At 46.6% G+C, this 12,857-nt stretch overlaps 1 protein-coding gene across 5 annotated transcripts in view; it reads right to left on the reverse strand.

The window, feature by feature from the left end:
- Positions 1–10,894, reverse strand: part of SEC16B (SEC16 homolog B, endoplasmic reticulum export factor) — a 48,026-nt gene extending 37,132 nt beyond the window's left edge. For 3 of the 5 annotated variants that reach the window (XM_050963035.1, XM_050963034.1, XM_050963032.1), the window contains exons 1-6: positions 10,801–10,881; positions 10,184–10,327; positions 3,930–4,283; positions 2,571–2,677; positions 1,690–1,841; positions 324–438 (exon numbers count right to left, since the gene is read on the reverse strand). In XM_050963035.1, the coding sequence (XP_050818992.1) occupies positions 324–438; positions 1,690–1,841; positions 2,571–2,677; positions 3,930–4,104 (549 nt within the window). In that variant the 5' untranslated portion in view covers positions 4,105–4,283; positions 10,184–10,327; positions 10,801–10,881. Of the gene's footprint in view, positions 1–323; positions 439–1,689; positions 1,842–2,570; positions 2,678–3,929; positions 4,288–10,183; positions 10,328–10,800 lie in introns of all 5 variants that reach the window. The other 2 variants (XM_050963036.1, XM_050963033.1) reach the window with 2 other exon arrangements.
- Between the last annotated feature and the right edge of the window lie 1,963 nt (positions 10,895–12,857).

The following is a 12,857-nucleotide window of genomic DNA, read 5'->3' on the forward strand; positions in this document are numbered from 1 at the left end:
GTGCAAGTGACAGCCCCACAGAAGGAGACTTTGTGATAATGATACTAATAGCCCTTCCATCATGTTTCCAGGTGAGGCTCTCAAAGCAGTCTGCAAACAGTAATGTATCAACGCTGGAAGGTGGGGAAGTAACACTACCCCCATTCTGCAAACTGGGAAATTGAGGCAATGGGAGGTGAAGGCATTTGCTCAAGGTCACACAGAGAGTTGGTGGTAGATCCAGGGATAGAACTCAGACCTCCTGGTCCCTGTTCTAACAACTACGCAACACTCCCACACAGAAGAACCTCAGATCTCTGACTCATCTGTCTCTCTGTGATTACCTCATATGGCTGGAAGCTGGCGTCCTCCACGCAGTTCCCCTGGGATTCCTCCCCAATCTGCTCCTGCCTGAGAGTAGAAATGTACCTCTCTTCACAGGAGCTGTAGCTCTTTGAGCTGTGGGAGGGAACAGAGTGCCAACCCAACATGAGGGCAGATGTGCCATTAGCCATCCACAGAACCCACTGCAGATGTGCTCATCAAGTTCCAGTACTGATGACTTTCCTAGGTGAAAAGCCAGTGGCACGTGTGCTGCTGCCAGATGGGGGTGAAGACTCCCTCTCTTTATTCAAGGGGAATGAGAAGACACAGAACCAGCTTGCTAGAACAGACTCAGTCGCCTGCAGAAAGGGAGCTGTAGTTTTGCAGTCCAATGGCACAGATTCTGACTGCATCCTGCCAAGATGAAGATCTGTGTACTGAGTACTAAGGGCCAGATTTTAAAGGTATTTAGATCCCTGAAGAGTCAGAATGGCTCCTAGTGGGATTGTCTGCACCATTAGGTGCCTTAAGAGCTTTTTAAAATCTGTCCCTCAGCATCAGCCCTCTTCTGGCTGCAATCAAACAGGCCAAGCCACTGAAACACAATTCACTGTCATCATTGTTTCCTGCGTGGGGTCAGTGTATACGGTGCTGGACAGACACAGTCCCTGCCTGGTACAATTTTTAATCTCGAGGCCTGATCCAAAGCCCTTTGAAGTCAATGAGAGTCTTTCAGTAGGGACCAGATCAGGTCCTAAAAGCGCTAGGATGGATAACCCGACACTAAGCATAGATAAGGCACAGGGAACCCTTTTTCCCCTGCCACATGCACACATCATAATCTCACTGCCTGTGTCTTAGGAAGCTCAGGGTGGGGATATGGTTACTGCTGCCTAAAGCTCTAATCAGCTCTGCAGAGCACATGACTGAGCAGGGCCGGACCATGCAAACTGACAGAGCAAAGCTGGGGGAACCCCAGCTGCACCAGGTTTGAAATACAGTAGAGAATGTCCTTGAAACTGACCCAAGAGGCTATTTCAAGAGTGATCTAATGGTGACACCATGGGAAGCTGCAGGAGAGCCAGCGAGAATCATGTATGCACAGTAACACAAAACAGCCTGGGCCAATGGAGCTGAGACTGTACTTGCTCAGGTCACAACTCACTAGGCAAACCACAACAGGTTCAGGGTGTGCAGCGTGTGGTCTCACCGGCACATAGCTACTAGAGACATTCCATCCCAGTCCATCTAGGATGACAGCATAACCACGCACCCCCATCTAATCATGTGTTATTGCTTAGGTTTTGAAGGGGGAAGTTGGAAACTTGCCTGCAAAGCTCATGCACAGACATTAAGTTCTTCCCGTCCCATTCTAATCACCCTTACCGGTATTGTGTCACATCGTTCTGCCCAAAAGGGCTAGTCTTCTGGTCATGACGGGAGTCTCTGTAGTAGTTCTGATCCCAGTAATTCATGTGCCTGCCATAAGGATCTTCGTGCCTTGGATCTGCAAACTCAGAGAAAACCAACATAAAGATCTAGTATTTTTCTTCAGTGCAATTAATATTAATGAAGTTTTAAAAGGGACAACATTGAGTCAGGATTTGTCATTTCGACTCCATTGCTTCCAAATTATTCTGCCTAGTTAGTACAATGATATACATATTTGTGTGTGTGTGTGTGTGTGTGTGTGTGTGTGTGTGTCTACATACAATACACACCTATAAAATACATGCACAGTAACAGACATCTCTTCCTTCACATTTCCTTTAGCTCAGAAATGTCATCAGGCTGCTAGCTCTGACCATGCAGTGAAATTAGCATTATCCTACACTGTTTGGGACCAGTAACGACTTGGTGCTTCACCTGCTACATGGCACTCAAATGCTCTTGTATGTCACCACTGTAGCTGTCTCTCAGATGCAAACCCAAGTCAGTGCTCACATCATGAGCCCAGGATTCAAGAGCTGAGAATGGAGGCAATGAATTCAGCTCCTCAGGAGGAGAACACCTTGGGATGCTCTTTGGAAAGCCCATCTAATCAAGAAAAGGTGAGTAGCTGGTTCTGGAGGAGGCAACAACCAGCTCTTCTCCAGAGGAGCTCTCATGGTTGGTCAACGTGACATAGAGACGTATGTATGTCAGAGAAGGGACACATCATATAGGGCTAATGCTAAAAGAACTGTCAGAAATTGCCAATAGACTGGCCAACCCAGCAAGAAACAGCAAGCAAAGTAGTTTTCATTTCCTAGAGGAACATACAGTACCTCTCTCATGCTGCAGTATTTGGGAGGGTCTGTGATAACCTCTGTAAGCGTAGTCTTCTCCAGAGCTTGGCGATGGGTAGCTCCAGTAGGAGTCCTCATAGCCTTGCCTGAAATGAATCCCAAATATACAAAACAGAGAGGGCGGAGAACCAAAAGGAGAGCAAAAGAAAGGAATCTCCATCAGAACTATATTGGCATTGGGCAGCTCCCATGCCCTCAGATCCAGATCCAAACAGAGGATCAGGAGACTAGTCCTGCATCAGAACTAGATCTAGGGTCAGGACACCAGATTCCATCCAGGATCAGTTCCAAGGTGAAAGGCCAAGGGATCAGGTGTGGAATGAAATGCCGGGTTAGGATTCCATCCCAGTCTGAGATCTTTGGGACTCTGTTGTGAAACGAGGTCAATGAAATAAATGCCAGGATCTCATCAGCCCCACAGTCAGCTGCAGGGTCACAGTCAGGTCAAGGTCACAGGTTAGGGTGAGTGTTCTGAAGCATGGAGCAAGAGCGGGAGGTTTGGGGGTCAGATTCCCTTCGCCTCCTGTTCTTAACAGAGAAGCGTCAGCCTCTGGAGGCCACTGGAGCCCTGCCAGCTTTGGTGGAATTCTAGAATCGTTTGGCTGAACACCTCTGGAATATCCCTAGGAGCTCTGCTGGAGGGACCCACCCTCATGAGCAATTTAGGAGATTTGGAGAAAAGAACCTCCTTCCTGCAAATATTTGAAGCTGCTATGCTCCTAAGGGGCTTCCCAGTAGTCCCCCCTTCTCTGCTGCATCCCAAAAGTGCCCAGGGCTCTCCCTCAACCCCTGACAGTTCACTCACACCCCTTAGCAGAGCTTTGTGAAAAACACACTGGAAAGTGGACGTCGTAGGTACAACGTGCAATTTTCAAAGGTCCATACCTCGGTCAGATCAAAACCTGTATCTGCCAGGACACTCAAAGCCACTTCTCCTCAATAAAAGATGTGTCCATCCCACATTTGAGCCTTCCTCCCCTGACTGTTTCTGCAGCAGAGTTAACATGGCTGCAATAATTTGTGTTACATTATTCTTCAAAATTTTATCACTTTCCTAGCACTCAAAAGAGCTGAATTATATTTGTTCCAATTTTCAAAAGAAATTCACTGATGGATAGAGGTCAAGCCTGGAAAATTTCAGCCCCAAAAGTGAAAGTTTTAGAAAGTTATGTATAACCATAAAGAGGGGATTAGAATGGGATCTGTTTCATGGCCCTAAATAAAGCAGCCACTGCAGTTCCTGTTTTAATAACTGGCTATTTAGAAGAATGTGGAGAGATACGCACCCTCAGAGGACAGTTTGAACCATATGGTTACTTAATTTTATTCAAACCTTACCTTGAATATGGTCTAGTGAGATAACTGCTTTCATAATATTCTGCTCTGGAGTCTGGTCTGATCTGGTCCCCTGGCCTGCCAGGATAGCTGGGGGGGTGGTACTCCATCCATGGGTCTGGCCACAGTTGAGGCCCTGCTCTGAGGTCCTGCTGGTGGTGGTAATACCTCTCACCATTATGCCTGGACTGGGGTCGAGGTCTGTGGTAGCCTTCGCCCCATGGCCCCCTGTCCTGGCCCTCCATCCAGGCTACATGCCTCCCTCTTGGTTGGGGCTGCCCCGGGGGCACCCAAGGGTCCATCTGGATCTTGCTGTGGAGCTCCTCCTCCTTGGTTTAGTTTTTCGTAGTTTTGTAGCTTCCTGTAAACAAAGGGATATCCCAGGGCATGAAATCTAAACTACCTCAAAGTCAGCCCGCAAAGTGCATTGCCACGTTTCCTATGCCATAATACCGATCAGCTTTGCTGTTAGTTCATGTCCCTTTGACTCCCTTCAAGATGCCAATGTCCAGGGGCATGGAAAAGCTACTTGTCCACTCACCAGTGACAAACTGGAAGCTTTCCCTGGCAAGTGAGGTGGCCTGAAACAACAATCTTTGAAGAATTTAATTTTACATTTAAAAAAACCCCAATGTTTCTTGCCTTTCCAGTTGCAAAGAGAACCTTCCAAATATGAGCTAATGCAGAGCTGTCTTCCTGAGTCTGCTGTCAGCCAGCCAGAGGGACTCTCTTGCTGCGCATAGCTTTCCCTAAGCAGAAATTAACAAGATTGATCAGTCACTCACAACCCAGTGGGCTGCAGTGAAACTGTCAAAACACAGTGCTGCTGCTGAAGATGGCTCAGAAAACTATGAAGTGCACCAAAAGCAGGTACTTCAGTTAGTCTCGTAGAATAAGAAAAAAATAAATACAGGTGGAAAATGTAGAGCAGCTGAACCCCTGCCTCATAGCAGCCAAGACTTTTCAGGGTAAAGAGACAGGAAGCCTTTCAGCAGCTTGAGCAGTGTGGTTTCAAATGTATTAGACATCTATTAGCCATAGATGATACAAAAGAGGGAGCCCAAGGAAGGATCCGGTGACAGGATCTGGGAGAAATCCCAGCATCCTCAGCAGCTGACAGGAAGGCTGGGCTTCTCACCAGGGCACTGGCCCTCAGCCTGACTGGTAGAACCCCATCCCTCTTGCTGTTAGGAACACTTTCAGCCAGGGCCGGCTCCAGGCACCAGCCAAGCAAGTTCATGCTTGGGACAGCAGATTCTGTCCAATCCTAGGGCGGCAGCCACCCTTTTTTTTTTTTGTTCGCTGCTCTAGCCACCCTGTAGGGGGTGGCGGCGCGGCTGCCCCAGCCGGTGCCAGGTCTGCAGCAAACCCGGCAGCCCGCGTCCTTCCCTCCCCGCCGACCGGAGTGGCAAAGAGACCTCCCGGCAGGCAGCGCGGCAGGAGGGGCTGAGTGGTTACCGGCCTGGCTGAAGGAAGCCCTGGCCACCCCACTTCTCTCTCTCCTCCCTGCTCCCTCCCCACCTCCCACTTGCTAGGTGGGGCACGCACTCCACTGTGCTGCCCCGAAGGGTATTTTTTTTTGCTTTGCCGCTCCAGCTGCCTTGCAGGTTTTTTTTTTTTTTTTTTTGCTTGGAGTGGCAAAAAAGCCAGAGTAGGCCCTGCTTTCAGCTACTAGAATTAGTAATTAGAATTAGTAGGTGTCTGACACATTTTTCAAGTCTTGATGGGTGAAACTTGTGCAGGGAGGAGGAGACAAGCCAGCCTTGCAAGTGCAAGTAACTTGGGCAATATGTTTCCCACAACTCCAAAATAACAAGTACATTTCAGGGGTGGGAGGATATTGCAGAGGGGTCTTCAGAAAGCCTTCTCCTCAGACACTGTATAGTCCTGACCAGATACCTGACCTCAGGGAAGATGAAGGCATGATCCAGGACCCACAGCCTGGCCTAAAATAGGATCCCACCTCCCCACTGCAGGAGTTTATTTGTTAGCAGCACCACTGGCCCTGGGAGCAACTTGGAGGCACCACCATTTTAGTCTGCCCCTGGCCACTTGCCCCCTTTAATGCCTGGTGTAACAGCAAAAGTCCTGATCAACCAAACTGCACGGATGCAATAAAGTGGGCAATGAACCCACCAACAGCACTCGCTTTGCAATGTTATCAGTCCCCACATCCAGAGAGTCAGGTCACAGTAAGAATGTTCCTAGAGAATGGAGCGCTTGGAGACACCCACAGCTCTATTATAGCTAATTCCATAGAAATGGTCCCTAGCCACAAAACCTGGATCCAAATCTGGATTTCAGGGGGGCTCAGATGTGGGGTTTTTATCTAACCCATTATAAAGGCTAAGATATGCTCAGCTCTTTATTCCTTTGTGCAGCCACTCATGGGCATGCGGAACCAGGGGCTGACACCAATTTGTTCTAATAAACCCTCTCCCCCTGCCCACCCAAAAAGCTACAATCTCTTCCCCTTCCCCACACCTTTGCCAAAACTGTTCTGTGCTATTCTAAGGGTCAACACTCACAATTCGCACCAAGGTGATCTTGACTTGAGACACACACACACACCCTCCACAACACACAAAGTATAAAATGCTGGACTGAGCAGCTTTCTAGAGCACACGCTTGTGTGTGTGTGTCAGTCCATTCTGAGTTCATGTCATTCCATAGCCCAGAACTACAAGCAAGGGGTTGAAATGGAGATTGATTTCCCAGGTGCCACAGGATGACAAGCACTTGGAGAAAGCCCAGCAAGCAGCAAAATGCCCATCTGCGTACACACACCTGTTCGGACGTGCCCACCACCAACAGCTTTGCAGACCTGGCCTGCGCTCTCTCCGTCCCCAAAGGCGGCTGTCAAAGTCCACCTGCCACATCAGCTGATGCCTGCCTGACCCTCAACCTGGATCAGCACTCCCGGCTCTTTGCTGCTACAGAGACGTCCTCCCGGCTGACAAAGCAGAGCAAAGTGCAGGCTGCTCACCTGCCTCAGGAGAAACCCTTCCGTGACTGTTTCCTCTGCGCTTGTCAGGAATTTGCTCTTGCATTTATTCAGGCTTCCGGAGATCTGAGATTTAAGCAGCCTGGGGGCAAGTGGAATTTAAAACCATAACAGCCAAAGGAAAGATGGAGATAAACTTCCCATGGTAACTTGTTAACCAGTTACCTCCCTCCCTTATAATACAAGTGGAACAACTTTTCTTTTTCTTTTCATTTGTTCCTCTGTTCTCATTGGTCGGGGTCCACCATGCAACATACTGAGTCCAAAAAACACATATATTTTTCCTTTTATTATTAATAATAAATAGTGGATCTATTCTATTCTATGTATGGTCTTATACCGTACTCATCACCATAATATTTGATGCAGCCAACAGGCCACCTGAGAAATAAATGAAACTTGCTAATTAAGCTTCTTAGTTAATTTACTACTAACTGTGGATGACTATAGTTCTAGCAAATGCAATCCCCACCCCAATCATGTTTGATTGTTCCATCACCTCTAACTACTGAATGATCTGAAGGTCAAAGAAGATTTCTTACTGAAACCTCAGGAAAGCTTCCTTCCCTGTGGTGTACAACTGTCAGGGACCACTGGGTTCCAAACCCCAGTCCACAGGGCTCTCCAGAGCCCGTAAATTCTGACCTGCCATCAGCTGCTAGAACTAGTAGGCAGACAGACTGTTCCACTATTTCTGTTGTTGCCAGAGTAAAATTAACAAGTCCCTTGTCCGTTTCACCGCTGCTGTTCAAAACTTTGTGCAGTCCTGAAACAGACAATATCAGTTTCACATTTGTCTTGCCCACCAGAAAGTTGTAAGCAATAGCAGAGGCACTGATGCTGTTACTCCTGTACATAACTTTTCTATTTACTATCATCTGTTTTTTCTATTGGTTTCTGGCTGGTAAGTTCAAGCCTCTCTCTAGTAGGCAACTGGTACATTTTTTTTAAAGCCTGCTTCCCACCATGACATCATTTATATTAGGGATATTAAAATTCTCAGCCACTTCCGGATAAGCAGAATCTTTGTAAAGGGGCATAATTTTCAAGATTGCAGTCATCCACTGAAATAGCTAAGGACAGTGTGTGCTGTGAGGAAAAAGCCACAGTTTAAATTGCATAAAGCAGCAGTCATGAATGCTATTTATGTCAGAAATGACCAGAGAAGCTATAGGCTGTGCAAGGAAAGAAGATGTGGGGAAACACTACCAGGCCAGCAATATGAAGTTTCAAGCAAGAGCAGCCTAAACTGGACAGTTGCAAAAAACATCAGTTCAGAAAGCCAGGAAGCACAACAGAAGAGCTGGAGACTGGGAACAGAAGAATGAGGGGAAAAGAGACACAGATGAAAGAAACAAAGGGACAGTAGAAAGATAATAAAGGATGCTCAAAAAAATATTAAGTATGTGTAGGAAACCTTTTAACTACTTTTCTGACAGTTAACACATTATATATTGAATAACTTAATACTTTCTAAACAAAGCTAAAGGAACAAGATCTTAGAAATCACATTTCTCTGACAAATTTTACCTACAGTTGTTTTAATAAGATTAGATCGGAAATATTTTCCCCTGTTTCTTCAGTTTGTTTGCTTTGTGCATTTCAGCGTTGGCTTATAGTCAGCATTACTGCACCCCAGGTAGTCAGCCAGTTTCCCTTGTTTGTGTGAGTCCTTCACAGAAAAAAAAAATAAAAAAATTAGGACTTTGTGATTGTAACACCTCTTAAACTGACAGGAGAAATTGGGGGTAGATGTACTGCCTGCAACTATTTTTAGCTCATTTTTGTTCTATTTTCCTGTCATTAATCCCTTTAAATGACAGGGAAATAGAATTAAAAAATAGAATCAGAGTAGTGAGAGGTGAAAAGACTTCTCAGTCCTAGACCCTTAAAAATGTATCACATATATTGCCTTTCAGTGCAGGCAACCGAAATAATCTAGTGCAGTGGTTCTCAAACTATGGGTCGGGATCCCAAAGTGGGTCGCAACCCCGTTTTAATGGGGTTGCCAGGGCTGGCATTAGACTTTCTGAGGTTTGCAGCCGAAGCCAAAGCCTGAACCCCGCCGCCCAGGCCAAATCCGCAGCTTGAGGGCTTCAGCCCTGGGCAGTGGGGCTCAGGATACAGAACACCTACCTGGTGCTGCAGGGCTTGGACTTTGGCTTTCCCCCTGACCTCTGCCCAGCATGACAGGGCTTTGGCTTTGCTCCCCCACCCATCCAGGGTAACGGGGCTCAGGCTTTGGCCCCCACATCCGGGGCGGCAAGGCTTAGGCTTTGGCCCCCACATCCGGGGCGGTGAGGCTCAGGCTTTGGCCCCCACATCCGGGGCAGTGAGGCTCAGGCTTTGGCCTCCATCCCCTCCCCAGTGCACCCACCCAGGGCAGTGGAGCTGTCTCCACTTCTGGATTCACGTAGCAATTTTTTTTCTCAGAAGGGAGTCACGGTGCAATGAAGTTTGAGAACCCCTGATCTAGAATCATCATCTGAACTGGGAGAAATACAGAAAGGTAAACAAACAGCACAACGTATGAAAACTGATTTTTAAAACTTTTGGTTGTAATATTAGATGCATAGATTTTAAGGCCAGAAGGGATCATTCTGATTATCTAGTCTGATCTCCTGCATAGCACTGGCTGTAGAACCTCACCCAGTAATTCCTGCATTGTGTCCTTTTAACATCTTGCAAGACGCAGGCTGACCTAGGCAAATCAGGACTATATTAGAATCCAGTGCCTCCTCACTGATGAAAAAAGCCCTTAACTCCACTTGATGTCAATGTTGTGAGGGCTCCATTCTTCACAGGTTTAAGCCCAAAGAGAGGAGGCAGCCTCTATATCAATTCCTATTTATTAGTGTGGATTTTATACAGGATGAAATATAAAACAAACAATACTCCAGCACTGCCCCTGAAAACAGCTGGAAACTCTTCCAGTGCAATCTCCAGCAGTAGGATAGCACCTCTCTGTGGATCTGCTCCAGGTGTTGATTTATCATTTCTTGGCAAGCATTTTCCCATTACCAATCAGACAGCTTGTGTGGCTAAATTTTCAAGTCTCCCTACCCCACATTCACTGTTTTCAATCTCCCAAACCACTGGACTTTGCCAACTTTGCCCCTAAATTATGCACAGTGACATTTAATAATATAATTAAGAAGACTGTCTGCAGGGCCGCCCAGAGGATTCAGGGGACCTGGGGCAAAGCGGGGCAGCAGACATAAAAAAAAAGCGCCACCCACTGCGGCACTTGTACTCATCGGGTGGTACTCCGAGTCTGCGGCAGTGGGTCCTTCTCTCACTCCGTGTCTTCAGCAGCACCGAAGGACCCACCGCCAAAGTGTCACCAAACACCAGGAGCAACTGAAGGTCCCCCTGCCGCCAAAGCACCGCCAAAGACCTGGACCGCCGCCAGATAAGTAAAAATTAAAAAGGCACTTCTAGCCAGGAAAGAGATTCTCGGCCATGGCTTGCAGGGCCCCTGTGGCTCATGGGGCTCCGGGGCAAATTGCCCCACTTGCCCACCGCTTTGAGCGGCCCTGGATCTCTGGTGATTTTAAGGAAAGTTCAATAAACTGCAAGAAAGGGTCACTCTTAGCCTATGGCAAATTAAGCAAAACGCATTATACATCCAGCCCATGCTCCTCCAAATAAAGAAGCAGGTTTGCAAAAGGCTGGCATTTGTTAAAATCAAAGCATGTTTTTATTCAGATTATAAAGTTCTCAGTTTGGCTGTAGCAGAAAGACAATTCATCTCTATTGGGTCCTATTACAAATCAAGTCTTACAACCCTGGAAGTCCTCCCCCTGCTTTATTCCCCCTTCAACAGATCCCGTTATTCTCTACCGTGAATACTGAAAAGTGGTTACTTACACCGCCTACCCCTAAAGCAAAGGCTGTGCTGCTGCATCCCATCCTGACAGACTCTGCCCCGGCTCCCTAGCAAGGATGCTCACACGCACACAAGCTCTGCCACGTCAGCTTGCCGGAATCTTCATACTGAAGCCATTGCTGGTGGTCGGAAGGGTTAAATCTGAACACCAATGCACAGAGAGAAGCCGGAACGGCCTCTTCAGCAGCTGAATTCTGCCATAATGTGAAGGTCATTGTGGGGGAAGAAGGTCGGTCAGTGTTCATGTCCCACACTCCACTGGCGTTTGTGTGTAACACCTATAATGTTCCTCCTTTGTCTCTCCAGCCATAAAACTGGTGTTATCTCACTCTGAATTGTACAGAGAGATTATTAGTGTTGCAGATTTACTCGGTGGCAGATAAAATGGGGACAGGCTGAAAGGCTAATCCCAATGACTGAACTCTGTTGTATACCTGGTTTCATTCAAAAACCAGCGGGAGAACACTTCAACCTCTCTAACCACTCAGTGACAGACTTGAAGGTGGCAGTTCTGCAACAAAAAAACTTCAAAAACAGACTCCAAAGAGAGACTGCTGAACTCGAATTAATATGCAAATTAGACACAATTAACTCAGGCCTTAAGAGAGACTGGGAATGCCTGAGTCATTACTCTCATTGAATCTATTTACCTATGTTAAGTTCTCCTCACACATTCTATGGGTCATCTTAATTATCACTTCAAAAGTTTTTTTTCCCCTGCTGACGATAGATCATCTCAATTGATTAGACTCTTCCTGTTGGTATGCATACTTCCATCTTTTCATGTTCTCTGTATGTATAAATATTTCCTGTCTGTGTGTTCCATTCTGTGCATCTGAAGAAGTGAGCTGTAGCTCACGAAAGCTCATGCTGAAATAAATGTGTTAGTCTCTAAGGTGCCACAAGTACTCTTGTTGTATACCTGGACTTCTGTTGCCACCTGATCCGTACAATGTTGCACAGTTAATAATGTAAATTAACACATGCGAACTGCAGAAATAGTCCAGGGGCAAACTGGCCCCATCCAGGGGAACGCCTGCAATGACAGCATTGGCCACTTGCTGCCCAGACCGGAAAAACATAATTTAGTACATGTTTAAATGCCCTAAAAATAAAAATGATATATATTTTCAGTGCTATAAAACTGGCTCCTATGTATAATATTGAAAATCCATGGCAAAGGTATATGATTCATATACACAGATTATTAACATAGTTTAGTTATATATTTGGTTGTACAGATATATTCATATACTGACATTATAACAGAAATGCCATAGTTGTCACATTAGGCTTAGATATCATTAATACTTGCAAGTTAGATCATCAACTCTTTAGGGCAGGAGCTGCCTCTTACTATATGGTAATGCAGCGCTCAGCCCCAGGGCCGGCTCCAGGTTTTTTGCCACCCCAAGCAGACAAAAGGAAAAAAAAGAAAAAAGCCGCGATCGCGAACCACGGCTCTACTGCCGCCACTTCAGTCTTCAGCAGAAATTCAGTGGCTGGTCCTTCGTTCCGAGAGGGACTGAGGGACCCGCTGCCGAATTGCAGCCAAAGACCTGGATGTGCCACTGTCATAATATAATTCCCAATTCTGGACCTTAGCGTCCAAAATATGGGTATTAGCATGAATTCCCCTAAGCTTAATTACCAGCTTAGATCTGATAGGCTGCCACCAATCAGGACTTAGAGTAGAGCGTCTGATCGACTCTAGTCTCCCCCAAAAACCTTCTCTGTGGGTCCCAAGACCCAAATTCCCTGAGTCTCATAACAAAGGGGAATAAACCATTTCCTTCCCCCTCCCTCCTTCCTCCCCAGCTCCTTCCCGCCCTGGGAACACTAGGAGATCACCTGATTCAACTCTGTGAATCTAACACAAAGAGGAACTTTACCATTCCCTCCCTCAGGCAATACAGACTCAAGCTTCTCTGAGCCTTAACTAGGAGAAAACACTCAAACAGGTCTTAAAGTAAAGCTTTTAATAAAAAAAGAAAGGAAAAAGTAACAGGTTTATCTCTGCACTTTAGATGGTAAAAAG

This window comes from Gopherus flavomarginatus, chromosome 7 (genome assembly GCF_025201925.1).
Source record: "Gopherus flavomarginatus isolate rGopFla2 chromosome 7, rGopFla2.mat.asm, whole genome shotgun sequence".
NCBI lineage: Eukaryota > Metazoa > Chordata > Testudines > Testudinidae > Gopherus > Gopherus flavomarginatus.